This window comes from Aythya marila, assembly GCF_965140915.1.
Source record: "Aythya marila genome assembly, chromosome: 20".
NCBI classification, from domain to species: domain Eukaryota; kingdom Metazoa; phylum Chordata; class Aves; order Anseriformes; family Anatidae; genus Aythya; species Aythya marila.
In genome coordinates, this window is record NC_139061.1 from 10307524 (window position 1) to 10330995 (window position 23472).

At 49.5% G+C, this 23472-nt stretch overlaps 1 protein-coding gene across 1 annotated transcript; it reads right to left on the reverse strand.

Annotated features, from left to right (window-relative positions):
* Positions 1 to 6778: 6778 nt before the first annotated feature.
* Positions 6779 to 22843, reverse strand: HEATR6 (HEAT repeat containing 6). The gene is made up of 20 exons (XM_082776671.1): positions 22595 to 22843; positions 22181 to 22288; positions 21648 to 21788; positions 20527 to 20642; positions 19706 to 19820; positions 19339 to 19440; positions 18849 to 18986; positions 17385 to 17677; positions 16820 to 16997; positions 16429 to 16635; positions 15774 to 15873; positions 15208 to 15563; positions 14146 to 14268; positions 13589 to 13675; positions 12642 to 12776; positions 11360 to 11482; positions 10434 to 10558; positions 9638 to 9734; positions 9007 to 9211; positions 6779 to 8536 (listed from the first exon to the last, which is right to left on the reverse strand). Exons 1-20 carry the CDS (start codon positions 22772 to 22774, stop codon positions 7986 to 7988), a joined length of 3480 nt encoding a protein of 1159 aa, XP_082632797.1. The 5' UTR covers positions 22775 to 22843; the 3' UTR covers positions 6779 to 7985.
* Between the last annotated feature and the right edge of the window lie 629 nt (positions 22844 to 23472).

A 23472-nucleotide genomic window follows, 5' to 3' on the forward strand; every position in this document is an offset into this window, starting at 1 on the left:
ACCCAGGGCCGTGCCCAGCTGCCCACGACCCCGACCCAGCCTGGGAACAGCCTGGCTCGGGCTCCGGGAAGGTCCCCTCATCTCTTTCAAGTGGGCTAGTGAGCTTTGACTTGGTCTTTGCACAGCTTCATGGCATCGCATGATAATAATGTTCTGTCACAGTGGGTGACCTGGACCTTGTCCTATTTCCACACATTTGGAAGCACCTGGCTAATGAAGTGGATATTGTTTTCTGGTCCATCTCTCTCACCCTATTGCTCTTCCCCCTTCCTCCACGCCCAGCTCCTCCGAGCGGTGTCAGGAGCCTTATTGCAATCGGCCCGTTCCCATCGTTGTCCGGCACAGCTCATTAACTCCTCTCAGCAGAAGATCGTGGTCATTACGACTCGGGGGGCCGCCGGGTGCCCCGCGGGGCTGGGAGCACATAGTTTCCCAGCCAGGGGAAGGCACTGGCCCGGTGTGAGCATCACCCCGAGCTCTCACGTGGAGCTGACCAGGGCTGGGAACAGAGGACAGCTCTCCCCGCTGCAGCCCGGCTCTGTGGCCACCTCCATGCCATCCTGCACACCATTTTTCAAGCCGGCCGCACTGCTTGGTGCCCACAAGCCCCCTGAAACCACCCACAGGCAGCCAGCCTGTGTGCCACAGGAGGCTCAGGGTGCCCTGGGGGGGCTGCCAGCCTCGCCACCCGCTCCCCCAACATTTGCAGCACCACCCAGGCTCCCGGTCTGGAGCCTGAAGCCCCACGGGGTCGGGCGTGGGCAGGGCTGTGGCACAGGGGACTTTGCTCCCAACTCCCTGTGACCACGTCTCATGGTCCCCCCGGCACAGCCCCGCGCCCACCCTCGCCCACGCACCCTGGGGACGTGGGGGCTGTGCCCCCGGGACCGTCCTCGGTCCCCAGCGCCGCCGGGCGGGGATTTCTCCGACACGACGGGCGAGCCGGGCGCAGCGCCGTGACTCACGGGGCGCCGGGGGAATTCTGCCATGGACGCGCTTACGCATTTTGTATATGCCTCTCATTTTTTCTTCCAGTTTCATTTAACGCCTGAGCGCGTGCAGACACACCGCCTCTGACCTCGTGGGCAGTGGGCAAAAGAGTTCCCACCAAAACAAGGCCATTAAGTCCCCTCGCCGATATTTTTTTCTCCTCTGCCCCCACTTGCGCCGAGATTTTCGCATTCCCTGCCTGCCTCCGCCTCCCCCACAGCGAGGGTGACGTAATGTTTTGTAGCCTTCTCCCATCCCCACCTTTATTAAATATGACCCGCGTTTGATCCCCGCGCAGCGGCGAGGGGAAGCTGTGGTTTCGGGAGGGCTCAGACATGAAAGGCAGAGCTGTGCGCCCTGCCCAGCGCTGGGTGCTGGAGAGGTGCAGAGGTGGTGACAGCCACCGGGACGGTGGCACAGGCACTGCCGCCCCTGCTGCCAGCCTCCAAGGGGCACCCAGGGCTGCTGGCGCTTTGGGTTGGGAGGGAAATGTGCTTGCTCCTCGTCCTCTCCCTCCCAGGTGGCCGATGAAGCTGTGCTCCCACTTCCATTTTGGGGACCGTGCTCAGTCAGAGGGGTCTGGTGGGTGCCCAGCTCCGCACCGAGCCCTGCCTGCTGTCCTCTTCCCCATCCCTGTCCCCTTCCACAGCCCGGCCACCAGCTGCATGCTCGTGGTCCCCAGGGCAGAGCAAACCCTGAGGCCACCAAGCCAGATGAGGGGAGCAGACGTGGCCAAGGGGGTGCTGAGCCAGGCGCCAGGTCAAGTGCGTAGAAATGATCCTGGTGCCACCCACGCACACCCCACTCCGAGCGGGGTCAGGGACCCGCAACCAACCCTCCCCTGCCTGGGTTTGGCTTCCACCACGGCCTTGCCTCTCCCAAGGGGAGCTGGGGACGTGGTGGCAGCGGGGCCACGGCCGCAAGCCCGTGGGCACGGGGAGGTGGCGGAGGGGTGGGCAGGGGGACAGCCGGCAGCAGCGTTTGTCTGCACTCCCATAATTAATGCTTCTCCCTTATGCTTTGCAAATAACTCGCGACTCTCTTTGTCTGGTGATAAATGGGCCCCTTTGAAGTTCTCCTTTCTCAAAAGCAAAGCAAAGAAACACTTTCATAATCCAGCTTCGCCCCCCTGTCCTTCGCAGGGGCTTTGGTGCTCTCAGGGGGGCACAGCGGCGCTCCTCGCAGACAGCCACCCCCCCCCGGCACTGCTCGGCATCCCCCCGTGCTGTGCCACGCTCACAGCCCGGCCACGTGCCCCCTGCCTTCTTTTGGGGTCCCCGGGGCTGGGATCCCCCTTTTTGGAGCCCAGGGGCTTCCCACAGCCTCCCCAGGGCTCGAGCTGGAGGTGGGTGCTGCATGTGAGCACCCCCGGGGGAGCGGGGACCCTCGGTGGCACGGGTGGGTGCGAACGTGACCGAGCACCCATCCCAAACTACACTCGTGTCCCCTGCAGCTCCCAGCCCACACTCGGGTTATGCTTCACTGGTACAGCAAAACAAGTTCTGCGGGGCTATAAAAAGACATTGAAACCGGGGCGAGCTAGGAGAGCTCGGAGCAGTGCAAATGAAATCAGTGCCAGAGCCCTTGCATATTGTCACCGGGCTTACGTGTCACAGCAAACAATGCTATCTCCCGAGGAATCGCGGCACAAAGAACACCACAACAGCGGCCCAAACCCCAAACAGGGGGTCACGAGGCTGAGCCCATGTCCGAGAGGCTCCCCAAGAGGAGCCCTGGCCCCGAGTGTGGCCGAGCAGCCCCGTGGTGCGTGGCACAGCCCGGCCTCGGCACGGCCCCACCGTCACGGCAGGGTCCCGAGACCCCGTGCCGGGCAGGGAGGCATCCTTGCTTCCCAAAGCGCTGTGTCCCCACGCGGGGCACACATTTTGAGCGTGCCATTCTGCTTTATCGAGCAGCCCCTCGTCCGCTGACTTTTTATTAATTTTAAGACAAAGAGGAGGGAAGCGAGCTGGAACCAGCGCGGGAGGAGGGCTTGTTTGCTGGGAAAACAAAAGCAACGGCGCCGTGCCTCCGCCGGGGGATGCCGGAGGAGCACCGAGGGCCCCCCCAGCCCGAGCCCCAGTCCCTGGGTGCCCCCTGAGCCCCCCCAGCTGTGCCGTGCCCATGTCACCAGCCCCTCGGCACACGCTGGTGGTGCCCCTTTTGGGCAGGCAGGGGTCCTGGGAGGAGGATGAGCATGGGCAGGGTGGGGAAGCACAGCTGGGGGGGCTGCAGCAGGGCCCCAGCCCGGCCACGCACCGAGCCCACCCCAGACCCTTTTCTCCCCAGGATTGGGGTGGCCCCAGGTCCCGGCCCCCAGCGGGGTCCGTGCCGGGCCGTGGGGGAGAGGGGAGGGCAAAAATCAAAAGAAAATTGCAGCGGTCAATGGCGCGGAACCGCGGCGGCCTCGGCGGCTGCAGCGTGACTTTGATTCCCCTATCATAACCCCGAATTAAAAATTCAAGCAATTACTTGCATGGCTTCCCTCCGATTAGGCTGGGCCTCGCGTTCATTAATGCGAGCGCACAGAGAAAAGCCATTAGGGCCGGCGGAGGGGAATGTTTCTCTGAGAACAGTTCCGCTTCAGGAAGAAGCCCGGCGAAAGCCGAATTTCACACATTTCAGAGGCCGCCCAAGCAAGGCCGGCCCCGTGGGGTCCCTGAAAGCCGCCTTTGTCCGCGGGTTTGGGGCTGGGGCTCGGAGCTGGGAGGGTCCGGAGCGCACCGGGGCAGGTGGCGAGCGACGGCACCGTCCTGGGGCCGAGGGCAGCGGCCTCCCGGTGCTCGGCGTCGCCGCCGGGCCTGGTGCTGAGCCCTGAGGCACCGCGACGTTTCCGGCAGCACCGAGCCGGGCTCCCCGCGGTATTTACCCAGCCCAACCCCGCCGGGTGCACGGCCCCGGGTAGCGGCGAAGGCAGCGGCTGCGGAGCGAAGCTCCTCATGCGAGCCCGTCCCCGGTCCCATGCGGCCCGGGCCAATGCTCAAGCAAGATGCGGCAAGTTTCCCACCCAGCGAGCCTGTTTTTATGAGCAGATTTCACATTTCGCATAGTTTTCTCTCCCCACTCTCGGCACAAAGCTTTCTCCTGCCCCCAAGGGAGCGGGCACCGGGCTCCTTGGTCGTTCCCTCTCCCGGCCCCCCGTGGCCTCTCCGCGTCTCCCCCCGGCGCTTCTGCCCCCACGGAGCCCCCACCTGGCACCGACCCCGTGCCAGCGCACCCGGCGTGCCCGGGCCATCGCGGAAATCTGCGGGACTGAAAAAATGCCAGCACGTCTAGACTGAAATACCAGACTGGGCTCCCAGGGAGCTGCAGGACCCCCCAGGGCAGCGAGGGCTACCGGTGTTGTGGGAGAGGCTCGGGGAGGAGACGTGGCCTCGGCTCCTCGGGGATCTCCGAGCCCTGCCTGGTGCTGCCCGTTCCCGGGGTCCCGGCTGCCCCCCGGGGTCTCGTCCTGCTGGGGGCCATCCATCAGCGGCGACCCCGGGGCCGCCCCGAGGAGGACTGACAGAGGTTGCAGCGGGGCAGGAAGGGAGAGAAGGAAAAACAGACAGGATAAAAATCACCGAATTAGCGGGTCCCGGGGAGGGACGGCCTGCGAGATAGCACGGAGCCATTTTTTAACAGGGCAGACAGCGGGCGTGAACCGAGGACCAGCCTCTGCCCTCTGAGCCTGCCACTGGAAGCCACCCCGTTACCACAGCCCCCGTGCCCCGCGGTGCTTGGCACTGCCGCTGTGACCCCACCACCCCGGCACCCTGGAACAACGGAGGGGCCGAGAGCCCCCTTTTCCCTCGCAGGGAGAGGAGCAGCGAGGCCACGGGCAGGCCTCCTGCTCTCGGGCCTCTCGGAGCACCCGCGCACCCCAAGGGGCATCCTGGTGGCTCTCCGCAGCGGGTGCCTTCCTGCCGCCCCGTGGCTTGTGATCCCCGGGGCCCCGGCGATAAGGATCTGCCCCACCCCGGGGGTTTTACACGGGGAGAAGAAAGGTGCCGTTTATTACACGCGGGAAAACGCCCGCGCCCTCGCAGCGGCCCCGCTTGGATCCTGGCGTGCCCAGCGTGGGCCCCAAGGGGGATCTCCAAGGGGGGGCACGGGCAAGCAGCACCCGCACCCTATGAGGGGTCCCACACCCTGCAGGGGGTCCTGCACCCCATGCACCCTACAAAGGGGGTCCCCCTGCACAGCCACCAGCCCTGTAAGGGGGAACCCTGCACCCCACGCGCCCACCACGCCCTGCAAGGGGGACCCCCGCGCGTCCCCACAGCCCCGAAGTGGGGACCCCCACGCCCCTCGTGCGCCCCCGGCTGCTGCCCGTGGCCGCGCTGCTCGTGCCCGTGGCGCCACCTCGCGGCTCGGGGGCTGGGGGGGGGGCGCGCTCCGGCCGCCCCCCGGTTTTGGGAGCGTTGGGCACAGCCCCGCGGGGACCCCGGCCTTGGGAGGGGGCAGCGGTGGCCCCCGGACACCCCCCGGGGCCAGCCCCAGGCGCGCTGGCACAGGCAGGGTCCCCTCCGTGGTGCAGGAGGGGGCAGCTCAGGGGTTGCTTTGCTCTGAGGTTACTGGAAAGGGGATAAAAAGCCTGAAAGTGGAGGGGGAGCGTGGCACAGAGCTCACGGTTGCTCCCCAATCAGCCCAGGGCAGCTGCAAGGAGCTCGGTGTGCCAAGGGCCCAGGGCAGACACGGGTCTGGTGCCACCACGGGGTGCCCGCTGCCATGGGGGCTGTGCGAGCTCCAGGGTAGGAGGCTGGGTGGTCACTTACCAGGTAATGCAAGTCAAAAAAAAATATAAAATTAAAAAAAAATAAAGGGGAGGGAAGGGCTGTGCTGCCTGAGCTGCGCGCTGAGCTTTGAACGCGCTGGGTCGCTGCTCCTGGGGCACAGTGAGGAAAAGGGAAAAAAAAAAAAGAAAAGGTCCTGGAGCTGGCAGAGCCCACGGGGCTCAGGCACGGGAGGTCCCGGGGGGCTCAGCCCCTGGAGCCCCCTTTGTTCTCCCCCAGCCCCTGACCCCGCGGCAGGTCACCTTTCAAACAGAGCCCGTGTGGAGCTCCAATGTCCCTCGCCACCTCGGCTGTAAATCAGGCTGCGTGCGATAAGGTAATTGCCTTCTCCTTGAAACTATTCGTAGGAAAACATATAAAGCGCCTGGCTTGTAAACACAACAATAAAGAGGCAGCACCATAAATCCCTGGCCCTGGTGGGGAAGGTGCTGCCTCTTGCCGGCACCGAGCACCTCGTGCTCTGCCAGGCCCTGGTCGAGGACCGACGGTGAGCAGGAGGCACAGGGCGAGCGGGGCCCTCCCCACAGCACCAGGGGACACGGAAGGACGCAGCGAGACACCGCTGACCTCCGACTGCAGCGGGATCCGGCAGGAGAAACCACCCAGCTCTGCTCCTGCACCCTCAGGGCTGCACCCGGGCACCACCAGAAGCCAGACAGGCCAAGGGGCTGGGGCCAGGCACAGCTGAGCCCTGTAATCAACCCCTGCCCAGCCCACCCAGCAGCTTTTTAGCTGTTACCCACAAATTAGACCCAAATCCTTGCTCCACCCTCCCATTGCGTGTGCCTCCCCAGCTCCCCCTGGAAGGCTCTTTGCAGGTGCAGGGGGGATGCTCCAGCTCTTGCTTTGCCCCCCTCGCTCGCACAGGGCTGCTCAGAGCACAAGTCCACGTCTCAGATGCCAGGAGGTGTTTTGGGATGCAGACAAACCTCACAATTTTTAATAAAAAAGCAAAGCTCTAGGGCTCCCACCAAGCCGTGGCAAGCAACCCTGCCACCATCCTGATGTCAACGGTGACAAAGCACAGCTGCAGAGCGCAGGCTCTACCACACTCCTCCTCAGCCTCCAGCCCAGGCTCCTGCTCAGCACTTCAAAGCACGGGGACTGCTCCTGCTGCACGGGGAGGAGCAGCCACTTCTCGGCACATCCAGTGAAAAAGGCTCCTAGACGGGGCTCCATTAATCTGAAGGGGTTTCAGATACTCAAATACTTGAGGCCCACTGAAACCTGTGGCAAGAGCGAGGATGGAAAACACAAAGCGGACAAATTGTGTATCCCAAAGAGCTTTTATGACAGCTAGGGCTTGCACTGAACTCTGTTCAAACATCCATGCAGAGGTTAGGACAGCAGAGGCACTTAACTCTCCCAAGTGCCTCACAGACGGGCTAATTCCTGGAGGTATTGATTTGTCCCTGGCAACATCACAGAGCTCCGTCCTCCGCCGGCTATCAGCGCAGTAAGCACAGATCAAACAAAGTCACATAATCCTGAAGGAAGGGGAAGAACAGAACTTCAGCAACACACGCAAAGCCACCCGAGGTTTAGAACATCACAACACATCCCACAAAAAGGTGAGAGATGCCGACGGTAGCTGGTTTAAGAGTGAAAACTCCAGCGTCTGATCAGCTCAGAGGAGCTAGTTTGAGTTTTCTGGCCTAGGCAGTGCAGTACCACCCACCTGGAGCCACAGAGCTGAGGTTTGGGAAGACAGGAGGAGCAAAGGCAGCAGGGAGGGGGAGGCCAGGTGTAAGACACCAGGAATAGACAGTTAAAGGCAAAGCATGTTTGCTCTAAGCAGTTATTCAAATATTGGCGTATTCGGGTTTATTGCAGTGCTTAGAAAAACAAAATTCTGCCAGATCCCTCCCTTCCAAATGTGATTTTGAATATAGCAGCAACAGTAACAAAAGGCTTTCAGGTAAGCTCATAGAAGAGGCTGTTTTTATAAAACATACAAAGAAAGGACATTTGTTTCCCCAGAGGTAACACTGTAACAGGTACAAACAAAACCAAGTGAGGATGATTTCAAGAGTCCGTTCAAAACAGAAGTTTAAAAAATGTTTTATGAGGTGTTATGAATGAATAAAGTTCAAAACAAATTGTTTAACACCAACAACAGGAAACTTTTCTTTTGGATGACCTGCACAATTCCAACCCGTGTGTTTCTTCTGTGTGCAATCAGATGTGCAAGTTACCAGCCACTGAAACAGGTGTTCCTGTTTAGCTCTTTGTTAACTCAGTGGCATTGGCATGGTTCGTCAAGATGCCTTCTAGATAAACACACACTCTCAGGCCAGCTTTGCCCTCCACCTGTTTCTCTATCCCACTGAGATGTTCAATAGCTCCTTTTAACTTTCTCTCTCTCTCACACAGGTCTGTGCGCGTTCCTGCTTCATTTTCTTCAATTCCACATTTCATATATTGCAAGACATAGGATTTGATTGCATCCCCGTTTTCTGTTATGGTTCTCCAAATTAATGGCAGGTCCGTGCTCTTTGCCAGACTTAGTAAGTGAAGCAGAGCCTGGCAGATCTGTGTTCTGAGGCTGGCACTGTACTTGAATTCCAGGAAGTCCTCAGTGTCTTCACTTTTCTGCAAGGCTTCCACCAAGGCATCCCAGATCTGGCAGAACTGCTCAGTGGGTCCGTAGCACTCCCTCTTGCTAGGGATGGAGAGGGCCATGGCTGATTTGATTCGGATTTTAAAATTCTTGCATGACTTCACTACTGAGGAAAGTGCATTATATGCTTGTGTAGTCCAAGGAGCCTCTCCTAATAGTAATAGAAATAAACAGAACAACAACACAAACCCTTTTCAATCACTCAAAATACACAAAACTGTAAATATATCTCCCAAATATTTAATGGGCTTATATTTACTGCATTTATGCTGGTCTAATGAGAGAAGCAGGGCTTATGAAAAAGAAAATAGTTTTAGAAAAGTGAATCTGGAGTGTTAATGAAGAGGAAAAGCAACACTTTGCATCTAATCACAGCTGTAAACCTGTTCTTTTCCAACATGACACATCCCACTGAACACGGCAGAGTTATGACTGTATCAGCACTTCCAGGATCTGAACCTATTTCACTGGCTAGAGGTCTGGGAAAGACATACTTCTGGATATGACAACATGATTCAGCTCAGGTTGCTTTCTCCCCTCTTCCCCAGCACATTTCTAACGGAGACTAATTAAAACCACACCTGCAGTATAAATCCAAACCCAGGGGACCAGTCTACTCACCAAGTGGCAAGGCAGTGTTCTTAAACACATTCCCCAGCGCGTAACAAGCGTTCCAGCGCACCTTCATGGTGGCCTCACTCAGAACAGTAGAAATGAGGGCCTGAAGAGATTCCTCGATGGCTTCCTTAAACCTGGGGTTTGCTACATGATATGGTTGAAGGAAATGAAGCAGATTCCCAAGGGCCCGGACTGCATTGCTCTTTACCTGAAGGGGGAAAAAAAAAAAAAAAAGTTCCCACAACAGCATTTTGGCTTTTAGTTTATGGGCAAAGCCTTTTGACAAGCCTGCTAGGTAATCATGCACAGAGTCAACAAGGAACCCATCTGGAATTAAGCTGGTGTCTTTTCAGATGCAACTTGCTAAATACCATCAGAAAGATCATTCTCTGCAAATGATCATTCCAAAACAATTAACAATCCTCATGCTGTGGACAAGTACAAAATCAAGTGCCCTGCAGGCCACAGACATGGGAAACATCCCACACATCGACCCTCAAGAGAGGATGCTGACCAGCAGCTCACTGTCTGTTGGGGCAGAACACCCTAAAAGCAAGCAAATGGTGCCTTTTCTTTAAATGAAAATGTAAGAGCTAACTACACCACAATCCTCCACCCTCTTTCCCCCTCATACCTTGTCTTTGTCCTTGGATGCTTCAGTCGCAGACCGTAACATTTTCAACAGGAGGAGATCAGAAAATTCCTCTTGAAAACTTTGTCCCATTGTTTCCCTAGCAGAAGGATTACATTGTGAAAGACTGGCTCAGTTAATCCACTCTCAAAGATGTGATACAATCCTTTATAAAGTCATTTGAACAACCTTCACTCTTTAGAAGGCTAATATGTAAGGCAGACCTTACTACATGTGACCACTATGTTTATTAATTTAAAACCAAGCTATCAATGCAAGAAAGCCTGTTAGCAATGCATTACGTCTGTAATAAAAGACAGAGGGCAATGAATTGCTCAGAGGCAATTCATTAGCAGGAATATATGATAACTATTTCTCCTGTTAAAAATGTAACAGCGGGCTGGGCTTCCTCCAGCCTTTGGCTTGAGGAAGCGTTAAATATTTGTTACTCATACTTTTGTAGTATGTCAAAAGTAAAGTAACCAGGGAACATGCAATTACACCAAGTAACATACGGGAAAAAAACAGAAAACTGAAAAGTAATCTTGGAGCATTCTCCAGAATTAATGATTAGAAAGACCTCAAAATCAAGCAGTGAACTTGAAGTCAACCTCAGCTGGGTACGGGATATTTGTAATACAGCCCAAGTGTCTACACATGCTGAAGAGTGGCTACAAAGAAGCATTCAGTTTTGACGCAGTGACCACAGATTTTGTCTATTTGATACTAAGTGCCCTCTATGTGCTACGGGAATACAGGCACTGAGAGGACCTCTGTGGGCCGAAGCCCGCTGACGTACATGTTGACAATCAGAGTGTCTGTAAGGTTGCCCAGGGACCAGGCTGCTTTGGCACGGACGTTCGGAGACTTGTCATGGAGGGAATTCAGAATTGCATTTGCTGTGTCTGCCACAAACATCACATCCTATAAAAGAAAAAAAAAAAAAGTGATTAGAAAGTTTTAAAAATCTGCACGATTTCCTTAGTAACATACACATCTGGCCCTTCTAGGGAAAATGAGATGTGCACAGACTGCCTCTATTAACATATTCTTTCTTAGGCAAGAACTTGTAATGTGTTTACGGTGCTTTCTGTACAGGTTTGTTTGATCTTCAATTAACAGTCTAAACCACCATGGCGACCAAGCTCACCACTCTCCTAGGTAGCTTTTGCTGAAAGCTTTCACTGTATAATTTAATTCCATTGGCGCTTTAGTTACTTTGGATTTTAACATAATTACCTGGACTGTCAATTTTATACTCATCAAATCCCAATGTTAAGAAAGTAATTGCTTCACCAAGCTCCTTGTTGAGCTGCTTGTTTAATTTTCTTTTCTATGGTACATTACATTTCATTTTCATTCCTTTGCTCACGATAAAGGATATTGCTTGCAAAATATTTGAACTAAAATTGCAGCATCAGCTACTGCATAATTTGTTTTTGTTAAAAATCACTCACTTAAGGCTACATGGCAAAAAAAAAAAAAGGCTACTAACCCAACCAAGCTAAGATCAAATTGTTGTGGAAGCTAATCAGCATTTCTCTCAAAATGAGCTTTACTTGTCAGTTGTAAGCAAAACTGAAGCCCCGTCCTGTTAAATACTTTAGACCGAAAGCAAGAAGGAAGGTCAAGTCATTGCAAACAAATTCAGGTCCCATATCTCATGGTTTATCAATTCCATTCTAAAATGGTTCAAAATAAGAAAAAAAATAAACAAGTTTTGACCTGACGAAGGCAAGAGAAGAGGATGTAGACTCCGAGGGCACGTGCAGCAGCAGCTTTTACCAGCGGGGTCTCACTGTGGTTCAGGCCAAGCAGCAGAGTGATGCACAGGATCTGCTGGTCATTCTGAAATGAGAAGCAGTCATGGCAACAGGGAGAAACTGAAAAAAGTCTTAAAGACACCTGACAAGTACTCTGAAAGACCACAATATATGGAAACTATAGAAGCTACCACTCAGAGTGCACTCTTTTCTTCAAGGTAAATTGACGGGCATTTCTGGATGCCACATAGAAAACCACAACACTTCCAGAAAAAAAAAAATTGTCTTGTTGCTATTAGATAATACCATGAAGGAATCAAAATATTATCTATCATCCAAATGCAGAAGGTAAATGGCCCATCAGAGGTAAAACAACCTGGATCGGTTGCTTTCTCCTGTCACTTCGTAAACAAGGACAACAAGGTAGATTAAGTTCATCCTGGACAGATTGCCAGTTTACCAAACCGCGACAAAGATCTTTGTTTCATCAGAGCAAAGGGTCAGAGTGGGCACTGACTTGACCCCACGTGACCACAGGGACAAGAGAGTGTACAGGATCAAAGTACAGCGCGATGAGGTACATGCTGTACTTGGAGAAACCAGATGGAGAATACCAGAGATACTGCTGTACTAGCAATTCTTGGGCAAATGAGATCTGGCAGAGCGCTCCCCATCAAGAAGGGCACAGTGACATAAAAGGAGCTGCACAATGCAGTGGTGGTACACTGCCAAGGCTTTCATGTTTAGAAGCATATTTCATGTTGCAAAAGGAGAGGAGGGCCAGCATATTCGTTTGCTTCTGCCAGGGCAAACACTGCAGTTTAATGTTTTAAAAGCCAGCCAAAAGAAAAAACCTGCATGCAAATTGGTGAACATCAGTCCACGGCTGTTAGCTCAGCTGTCTCTTCAAATGCTTAACCAGCAAAACAGCAACCCTTCACCCCTCCCTCATGCGATGAAATTCTTGCCCTCCGTCCCATGCATCAATAGCCAAGGCTGAGTATTCATAGCAGGGCCAAAAGGCTTCTTTGACCCACAGTTTAATTGGTTTGTGAGACTAATTACTCTCAACATTGCCTTCTCCAGTCTTCAATAGTCACAGCTTGTTCAGAACGCAAGAAATATTCTAGGCAGCTTCCCTGCCCTCTCCATATAATTTTTAAAGGCTTTATATTAATACAATCTAGCAGACAAGAAAAGTTTCAGTAGGTAAAAATGCCAAGCTTATAGAAGTGCTCCATTACCTGCAGACTGCCAAAAGCTTCTGGCAAGATGGAGGACAGAGCATCACAGGCACTCGTCTGAAGAGTTGCATGTTGAGAATTCTGCAGAGCACCAGGTAGAGGGCCATTTAACATCATAGTCCAGAAAGTGACAACCTGCAGAAGCAGACAGGTTTACCTGTTAAAACTCAGCAGTTATGCCTAAGTTCTATAATAGTTTGTCTTTTTTTTTTTTTTTTACAGTCATTTAGAAGACAAAGAGTAGGTAGCAAAATCACACGTGACAGCGATTACAACTATTTGGAACCCTAAAACAATTAACATCCAGAATGAAGTATTTAAGATATTTTAGTACTGCTATAAAGTACTTCTTGGCTGAGTTGTGTTTGTTCCTTCTCAGGGGGATACACCCACTTATACTGCATCAGGCAGAAGCACGATTCCGTTCTTGAAACCACGAAGCTGGGTATTTTCATTTACAATTTTACACTGACAATTTCCATTCACAACAAGTTACAGGAAACCACTACTACTGGACACGTTTCTCAGCTGGCAGGGTCACTGGTGACAAGCTTAGGATTTAGTGTACTCTAAATAACTTTTTCAAATTACCTGTTGTTCACAGAACGCCGTAACACTAGATGTCTACATCTAGGCTTTATGGAGCAGTAATGACACATGCAGTTTGGACTGGTCTTCCAGCTTCCTGACTTACATCAGGCAGGAAGAAGTGGGATGAGGAAAGGTAGAGGCACTGTTAATACCACGTAAAAAGATCACTTACCTACAGCCTAAAATAAATGCCAAAATAATGGAGGAAGTGTACACAAATCCAGTACCTAAAAAGCTGCAGGTATTTACTCCTGTTCTGCTTTCCTGTAATTGATTTGTTCCCACGCCAGTAACTTTGCAGGGAATTCAAGAAAGGAAGCTCTGAGTGCAATCTCAGAGGGAGCCCACACACTTACCGTGCTGACCGGTACTCTCTGCTCAGGGGCAACAGCTGAATCGGGTTTGTACTGCTGCACTATACCTGTGCCCAGCTCCTCCAGAAGCTGCAAGGAGACAGAAAGCAGCTAGGTCTTTATCAAGGATGACTCAAGTACCACAGAACTACAGTAACCTTTATCTAGGGCTATACTTATTTACCCAAGGAACAAAAATATGAGATCCAGTATTAATTTGGACTCTATTCTGTCCCTCCTAGTGAAGAAATTAGAGGAGAAGCCTTTCTTACATAAAGTCCCCAGCTAAAGCAGCATAACAAATTGCTGGGTAAAGAGATTTCCTTTGAGTAACAGGCCAAACATTTGTTAAGAATTCAAGACTAGAAGTAGAAGGTGCACTTCCCAAACTGGCAGGGTGCTGCATTTCCAAAGAGCTACAGCAGGTACCAGCTCATTACAAAGTGCTGCTACATGAAAAACTCTCTGAATATTCAGCATTAGTCATCTGTATTTGCAAAGCACACGGAATGGCAAAACTGACTTGGTAAAATAACGTTGGTGTTTTCTCACACTCTTACTTTGGCTCCGTGAAGCTGAATGGATGGATCCATTTCTTCCATGCATTTGCAAGCCACTTCTCCAAGTTCTAGCAAATAGGTCTGAGCCATAGAGAAATACCCTTTTACAAGAAGAGCCAATACCTAAACACAACCAAAAGATAAACTCAATTCAGCATTTTTTCCTTCTATTACACCAAACCATCCGAAACACAGACAGCATGTAAACAGGCAAACCAACACAGGAACCATATACTGAAGTCTGATGTAACAAATACACCTTACAGCACGACTTCTAGAAGTGTAGAGCTAATTAAAAACTTTCTGATTTCATGATCTTGTTCAAAAAGGAGCCACAAAAGCACTATTGGGTAGCAACACAATGAATTATTTACCGTAAGTCAAATGAGGTGTCCTGTAGCAAAAAAAATAAAAAAATAAAAGCAAGAGTGTCTGTAAGAGTAATACATCCTGCATCCCCTGCAATGCTGCTGCTGTGTTCTGCGAAGCTGGATTTAACAAATATCCACTGTTCCAGAAGTATGAGACACTTGGGATGCACACTAAAAAATCTTATAGTTTTCTATGGTTACATGAAGAAAAACAGGGCCAAGACTCAATGTTCACAGGTGGTACTTTAGCCATGCAGCATCATCCTGCAGCTCTTTCCACTCTGTTCATTAACTGCAATGTTCCCCCACCCCCATTTTCTAGCAAACCTTTACATTTAGATTCTGTACAGAGGAGTTAGCATGGGGGAAAACTCATAGCTTTCACCAGATGCCAGCACTTAAAGCCAAATAAGATTTTAAAATAATAAAAGTACCAAAAATCAAGCCGAACTCACTGCTGCAGCTTTACCCTGGGAGGGCCTTGCTGCGGCCACAGGCATAGAATCAAAATGCTACTGCTCCTTCAGCCACAACAGATCAGAAACGCTGCTCTAGCAAATGCTTTCACCTCATCTCACTGAGCGAGCTAAGAACAAAGGCAACCCACGAGACTCAGCTGATGTGAGGCAATTTGATATTGTACCAGGCTGTTCATTTTACAAGCTCACTGTAGCGAACTGTTCACCATCACCTGCAAGGATTCCAGTCGAACAGGAGATGGCTCATAAACGCTCCCAGATGGGAAGTTCGCATCGCTGTCAGAACAGGAATCCTCTCTGGGCAGAACAACGATGGAAATACAGAGACGAATAAGCCAGCATGGTTCTGGAGACGTACATCCCGCTGGATTATCTGGAGACTCCCCTTCCAAGGGGGGAGCTTTTCTCCACTGCTCAGAAGAATTAAAACGATGAGGGGTTCCACTACCGCTACTGTTTAGCCCTGAAGAACTGGGCTGTTGCAAAAGTAACTGCACCTCTGGTAAAGGTGCTTGGGCAGATACTACAGCCCCTAACAACGTGAGGCTAGAAACTCGAACGTTAACATCTGCAAGAAAGAACAGGGAGGGGGAAGAGAAAGGCAGCTTGTTAGCATCTCACGGATACCTCAGAATTTTTTCAGACATTTTCAAAGGAGACTGATCATAACATATAACTTGATGGTGCTACCTTTACTTATGTATTTATAATATTGCATAATAACCAATGCTGAATTAAGGAATAACATGCAAAGAGACTCCAGATATACAGAACAAACCTTTATGACAGATGTATGGCTTTATCTGGTTCCAGACTCTTGTCAGCAACCCAGGATTTAAACGGCTGTATGGTGCATTTGAAACCAAATTTGCAAGGCACTGAAACACATAAAAGCATACATGGAGTGGTGGTTACAACTTCAGCCTGGCCTCTAATACATTCGTTCCTACGTTTGCAGTGTAGTCCATTTAGACAGCTAAGTATCTAAGGACACCTGAAAAAAAAATGACCCAGTTAGCTGCTCTTTGAAAACTGGCTACAAACGTGGCTCCTACGACAATTATTAAAGTACTGTGACCTGGCATAAAGACCAGTAGCCCACAAAAAACGTTTGCTTCTTAACATGGCAGTTTGGATTCAAGTCTCAAAGGCAGGTTAAGTCTCCACAATCATTATACAGGCTTATTCACCTCAAAAAAAGAATACATGAAAGAAATGCAGAACAAGAGAACTGCACTAAAGAGAAAAGAGACCCTAGGCCTTTGTATAAAGACTCAGTCATCGAAGCTCTGTGATCTGATGACAGTATTTGCCCCTCTTGTCCCATGGTCCTCAACAGCTACAAGAACTTCTGTGCATTCTTAATTCAAAAAGAAATCTAGATACCAGTATCAGCTCTTGGGTAGCAATTGAAACACTGACAGTGCAATTACCTTGATGATTTGCGTTAGTGTTTGAAAAGATGATTCTGCCACCAGGGCTAGCAGCAGGCAGCGGTGCAGCTCCCGGATGCTAGAAGCAATAGTTACAGAAAAGGGTGTAAAAGCTCTCTTGTGATCATTAGCATCTTCAGCAACAGAAAGAAACTGCTTCGAACCTTCCAGAATGGCTGAGAGAACTTGAAGAGAACAGGCACGTGTCTGAAATGACAAAACATTTCTGTTAGCCACAGTAGATCTTTTGAGAAAACGCTATTTTCTCATAGCCCTTCTGGAATGATCATCTCAAGCATGTGATGAGTATCACATTTTTACTCCGTAAGATTAATAACTGAAGATTAATACTTGAAAAATACAATGCTTCATCTACTCAAAACTGTCTAACCTTTGGAGAAGGGTCCTTTAAAGCAATAGTCATCAGGGACACTGACTGGGGGCTGCCAATGCCAGGTGCATCAGGAACAAACGCTGACCAGTAGCCATAAAGAACTCTTTTTTCTATCGATTTGATAGTAGAGAGGAAACAGGCTAGAGCCCCTTGACGAACTTTGGCTTGATAAGACCTTAAAAACAAATAAACAAAAAGATTAATGGAATAGCAGCAGTGAAAAGTAATGGATTTAACCTCTTTCATGTTAGTGACTGGCTGTGAGAGCAGTAAGTGAAGTGTTTTAGACCAAAACAGGGAACAGAAAGAACAAGTTTACTTTCAAGCCAATATTAATTACTGCCTTCCATTTTTCTTGTACCACAACATAAATGGAAAAGTGATTTTTTCAACAGTTTTGATTAAGAACAAAGCACTGGAATCCCCTGAAAGGAAGTCTGCACACTTGTAAAATTGGTACTAGACCCACAGGAACAAAAGGTATGATTTAATGTGATAAACTTAAATTGTTATAAAAACAGCACTACTGGCTACTACGTTTTATGATTACATGAACAATAACCTCGTTTTGCTCTGTATTCCACCTTCAGCATCAGAATATTCTGACTCACTGCTGCTGATTCTCTTCCAGCTAGTACAGTGTGAGGATAAGTGATCCTTTCCAGCAGGCACACACGCAGCATCCGATGCACACGTCTGAGGATCTGAACAACGACTGTTCTGTGCATCCCCCAAGCGCAGTTTCAGCATGTCAACTCCACGGATTGATTCCTTTCCTGTATCACACAGATCTTCTCTTCCTTCTTCTGCAAACTCTCCTTTCTTTTGTTTCCCTTTGGACTTTTTTCTTCGGTTCTGTTTAAAAAAAAATAGATTATTTTAAAAAAATGAAGTAGTATCTATAAAGATGTGCAAACGTTTTATAGTGGTAAATCTTTTACTAGGGGAAAAATCTCCTCTGAAAATAAAGCTAATTGTTAATCCAGACAAAAGCAGAGTTCAATATAATAAACCATGCCCTTTGTATAAGGGCATCGACACATAACAGTTTTAGTTTCTAAACAAGTTATGTTTAGATGAAATTTAGTTTTACTATGAGCTATCACAGCTATTTAGCATCTTCAGTGCAACAATACTGCGTGTATAAATGCAATAAAATATACAATATTGTACATGTCTAAAAAAAAAAAAAAAACCACACCATCAGCATCTGAGACTGCAAATTCTGCCTATTAATAACAGTAAAATCAGTGTACTAACGTTCTAATGTAAATAAACAATTCATATCTGAATACTCTCAAAGAAACCAAAGCTTAGTTTTTATCAGTAAAACAAAAGATTTTCAATTAAAAATTATATTTAAAAAACATATTTTGCACAAAATTAATAAAAACAGCCAGTGCTTTTGCAGTTCTGTTGGATTTATAGTAGTTATTTAACATCTAAGAAGAAATGAGTCAACATGACTACCTAACTTTGGATTACCAATTACCTGAAAGACATTACAGGGAAGAAAAAAAATTTACAGGGTTAAATAATAACCTGTATAAGAATTAAGCAGAACAGCTAGGGAGAGGAAAAGCAGAAAAAAAAAGAAATAAAATCAGTCCCTAAGTATTGGTCTCTAGGTGAACCTGACTTTCCTTAGAAAAAGTCAAAATGACTGTGCAGATGTTAGGAGAGAAAATGCAATTTATAAAATAAAAAACTTTGGCTAGTCTGCAAGCATCAACTCCACCTCTGCAGGCCAAGAATTCTTGGCTACAGACGAATATCTGATGCACACAGCTTAAGTCAAGAAAACCAGCCTCTGCAGAGCCATTTGTTCTTGTCACCTGAGTTCACAAAGCAATTTTATTCAGTGCAGAGATTTCTAACCAATATCTTTAAAGAAAAAAAAAAAAAAAAAAGTATCACGTGCCCAAAATGCAAAGAGACCGTTAGCCACCAATACCGTATCAGGCACATACAACCTCAACAAACAGGCACACGAGTACTCAGGAGAATCAGTCCGATTTCAGTTTACCCCTGTTGTCTTCGAGACAGCTGGCTCTGGCTGCTCCTGCTTGACAGGCGACCTTTTGTCATACTGAGGTAACGGGGCTGGGTACAAGGCTGCAGGCACCTCTAAGCTCAGTCCTGGCAGGCCGTGAAACATACACTTCTGGAAGAGTAACAGAAACGTTAGCGTTCTTTTCCTTTTTGATGCACAAAGATTTGCTCTATGTTTCCTCAGGTGTTCATCAATTTTCCCTTTGGCTTGTGATCCATCCTTCACGTCTTGCCTCTCCCCGTGCTATGTAACAGCTATCTCCAGAAGGATTTCAAGTAGGTCCAAAAACAAACAAACAAACAAACAAAAAACACAGGCCTCCCATCTTTTTAATTTGTATTTCACACTACATCTTCCCCCCACGCTCAGGCTTCTCTGCTTTGTCTTCCTCATCTTCCCATACTGTTTTGCACTCCATGGGCAACTGGAACGTGCACTTTCCAGTGTCTGTTTCTGTATTTACCTTTAATACTGCAAGAAGAGATCCAAGTTGGTCAGCTTGCATCAGTTTCATCTTCCCGCCATTCAGAAGTGACTGGATACCTTTCAGTGCATTCTGTAGCAACTGAAAGCACAAAGCACAGAATTACTTTTCCTTCCCAAACACTGAAGGATCACATCTCTTAGGTGACCTTCTAGGCAGTTAAAGCTTTGCTCAACATAGTTACTTTGACAGTTATTTATAATATCATATTAAAGCAAAAAAAAAAAAAAAAAAAAGTCTATTTAAGCAAAATCTCAGTTGAAAACATTCCAAGTTTCAAATATTCCAAATTCCAATATTCCAGCAGCACAATTTCCTAATTAGAACATCCTAGACTCACACTTACCACACAAAAGGTGATGTCATCTACATCAGAGGTTTTTGAAGACTGCAGAACACTTAGGAAAGTTTGGAAACAGACACTTCGGTAGGGCTCATCCAAGTATGGCTGTCCAGGCACACTAAAATTAAAGCAAGAGACAAATCATTGCTTTATAATCTGTCTCTTGACTTACTGTAGGAAGAGAGGGAAACTGCATCACTTTAATCTTTGCTGCCATAAGTACCATAAAGTAAGAGCTGGCCATTGCTGCAGTAGCTTTAGGGTCATTAAGCAAATTCCTTTCTAATGGATTCCTAAGCAGCTGTTTCCAAAACTTTTAGTTACTTCAAGCCACCAAAGCATGTTTGATAACATTCAGAGGACAGCCCTAATATTGCAAGTGATTTTCCTGAAATTAGAATCACGGAATAGCTGAGGTTGGAAGGTACCTCTGCAGATCAGCTACTCCAAGCCCCTTGCCCACAGCACGGCCGATGACAGCAGGTCGCCCAGGACCACGTCCGTTCAAGTTCTAAGCACCTCCAAGGATGGAGATCTCACAACCTCCCAGCAATTACCGCAGGACCAGACAAAACACTTTCTTTTCTTCCCTAAGCATGTCCCACAATAACACTGTTTCCAGAAATCTGAGAGTTCACAGTTTTATCTGCAGATGGGACAATAGCTTGAAGCACTAAAGTTTTAGGTTTCAAGTTTGAGCATATCCAGCCTACGGGTCCCACATTTGCTGTTCCTAGCGCAGACAGAGCAGACCAGCTGCCCGTGCTGTCAGATGCACATCTTTTAAGGCATCCACTCCACCACCTGCAAAGGCTGGTACGCACCTGAGACACAGGTTTGCCATGCTGTGCAGTGCTGCTGTCCTGAGCTCCGTGTTGGGCTGAGCAGAATCACTGAACTGCACCAGGAGTCCCGTCTTGCCCAGCAAATCCGGGAGATACTGAAACAAACCAGCAAAAGTCACTAGGGGTTAATGCTCTTCCCTCAGCCCGATGGCTCTTTTGTTTGGTAGCCAAATATATCCATGCTACAAAAAAAAGATTTGTCAGCTGCAATTTCAAATTCCAGAGACAGATTATGTTCACCAAAATGACCAGATAACGTGCATTTCCAAAGCTCTCCTATTTTGTATTAAAAAAGTACTGAGCGTGAGCATAGCTCAGGCTGAGTCACAATTTATGCCTTCTTCCCAGACATAAAGCTAAGTTAGTAACAACTGCTGTACCAAACTGCTGCAGTTTTCTAGGCTACAAACCCACACAAGCTGGCAGCTACAACACTGCCAGCATCACTACCCTGTGCTCCAGACAAACAGCAGAAACTGCTCTGCAAACTGCCAAGTGCTGGTGGTAGCAAGAGAATTCAACGTATCAACCACTATCAGTCACACTGCAGCCATAAGGAGCTTCGTGCAAGCCCCGGACTGATACTAGAGAGCCTCGACTTTGAAGTGGCTTTGAGCCCACTGCACACCAAAGACCTGATCTGGTTGTGGGATATATTTCCGGATCCTCAGTGAAGCCTGCTGAGTAATGTGCAATTTGAAACTCCCTACATCCTTCCTGCCTGATGCACAGACAAACCAGGGGGCTTAGTCTGCAGACTGAGCCTGACACCCTTCTTTCACAGCGTGCCTTTGGCTCAAGCCAGATCCTAGATGGTCCCTGCAGCTGCAGCCTGCAGGTAGGGCATCATTCAGCATGGGAAGAATCTTGTCACCTACTGATTGTTACAACATACACCTAACACACCTGAATGTCAACTTTTCCACAGGTACTAGGCACAATTTAAACGGGGTCTAATATTAATCTAAAAGGTAAAGTGGTTTGAGAACATGATATATTTTCTATTACCCTCCCCTACTCTAAAAAAAAAAAAAAAAAAAAAAAAAACAGTAGAAGTTGCAAGTATTTCTTGGTTAGCTTCTCCTAGTTTGTAAACCCACCTTCTGACATTTAGGTCCATTATTGTAAACAAGAGCTGCTAAAGCTTGTAGAACTTCTACGTGTGTCCAAGAGCTGCACTGCTTAAGAGCAGAGATGCAGTAGGAGAGGAGAAAATTCAAGTTCTGTTCATCAAATGTCACCTGCCATAACAGAAAAGGATTATGGTCAAGAAAATTGCATCATCCTGTAGTGCTAAGATCAATATATCTACCCTCCTAACGGGTACAGACTCATGTAATCTGGCTGTTAAAATTACACATCATCACAGAATCGGGCTACAATTAAGAAAATGATAGATTAACACAAATATCTTATAATTAAGAGTATTTCCTATGGCATATTAGTTATGACTGGGAGCTGTTTTTTACACGAGGAAGCTGTCAGCCAGGCTAAAGCCACAGATCAGAACCTCAGCTAAGAGTAAAGGAACGACAGAGCAAAAATCCAAGTGAATTTGCATGAAGGCCTGTTCCACAGCCCTGTAAAAGAAACAAAAAGAAATAAAAGGCCTCTCTGGCCAAACTTTCTGTACCTGGAATCTGTTTAGCAAGTGGTAGATGAGCTGGCAGACTTTGCTGACAAGATGCGCCTGATCGAGATGAACCAGCTGGCAGGCTTGGACAAGCAAAGCACAAACATCCTGGAACAGAAAGCGTAAGTTTATGAATTAGAGGCGACAAACCTGGGGTGGAAACCACATCACCGGCTAAGCCTTGGCTCTCACAGGCGGTATAACACCGACATCGATGTGTGTGGTGACTGAGGAAAGCTCCCGCTCGGGAGCCTTCCCTTCCCCTTGCCCATCACCCAAACAGCGAACAGCAGGGCAAAACTAAAGCCGGTAACGATGGCCAAACCCAAAACAAAACCAAAAAAAAAAAAAAACATCCCGGGGAAGCTCTGAGCCCACCCGCACCGCTCACGCGTGGGGTGCCCCGCGGGCTACCTGCGGGCTGGGCCCGGCCACCGCGGCGGGCCCGCAGCTGTCGGAGATGAGCTGGTCCAGCAGCAGGTGCAGCTCGGTGCGGCGGCCGCCCGAGGGCTGCTCAGAGCCCGGCTGAAGGCGGAGGGCGGCCAGCCTCGCCAGGCAATGCCGGAACGAGCCGCCCGGCTCCGGCCCCGCCATCTTCAGCTCCTCCCGGCAGCGGCGTTATGGCAACGCCATGGCCCTTCCGGGGCGCCTATGGCGGCCGCGCCGGGCGGGGAGGGAGGGAGGCTGCAAAATGGCGGCGGCGGGAGGAGCGAGGGGAATGGGGGCGGGCGGCGGGTTGTGAGGGCGGCAGGGGGCACTGCCCGCCCGCAGCCGGCCCGCAGCGATCGGGGCTACCCCTCAGGGGGTGTCCGCGTTTTGTAGGTGGTAAAACTTCACGCAGAGCTACGCGATCGCGTCGTTATCGCGTGTTCATGTCGCGACAGGGCGACTTGATGGAGCTGCCGGTCTAGCCGTCGCCCTGTGGAGAGCTCGCTGCTGCCCGGTGCTGCGGGAGGCGAAGTGATGACGAGCAGCCCGTGGCCGCCTTCGCCGTGGCAGAATCGCTCTGAGGGGTTCTTCACCAAGTGGTTTTGGTGTGAAAATGAGCAAAATTGGGGCCTCTGCCAGGCAGCGAGCGCTGGCGGGAGGTGCACCCTGGTACAGCTGGGGGCTGCTGGACACGGCACAGCCCTGTGGGTTTGGCATTTCAGAGCCAGGAATGTCAGCGGTGCCTTCCCAGCTCTGCTTGGTGCAAATTTCCACCAAACCCACGCTCGGGGACCATCTTCGGTTTTGTTCCTTTTGTCACCGCCTTATTTTGTGATTTATTATTTCGAAAGCTTCTTAATACG

Coding starts and splice junctions, on each gene's coding strand:
- HEATR6 (XM_082776671.1), bottom strand. CDS start 22,774: ATGGCGGGGCCGGAGCCGGGCGGCTCGTTCCGGCATTGCCTGGCGAGG. Junction 19,821..20,526: donor ATGGCAAACCTGTGTCTCAG/GTGCGTACCAGC, acceptor CTTTAATTTTAG/TGTGCCTGGACAGCCATACT. Junction 13,676..14,145: donor TTCAGCTTCACGGAGCCAAA/GTAAGAGTGTGA, acceptor GTCTCCTTGCAG/CTTCTGGAGGAGCTGGGCAC.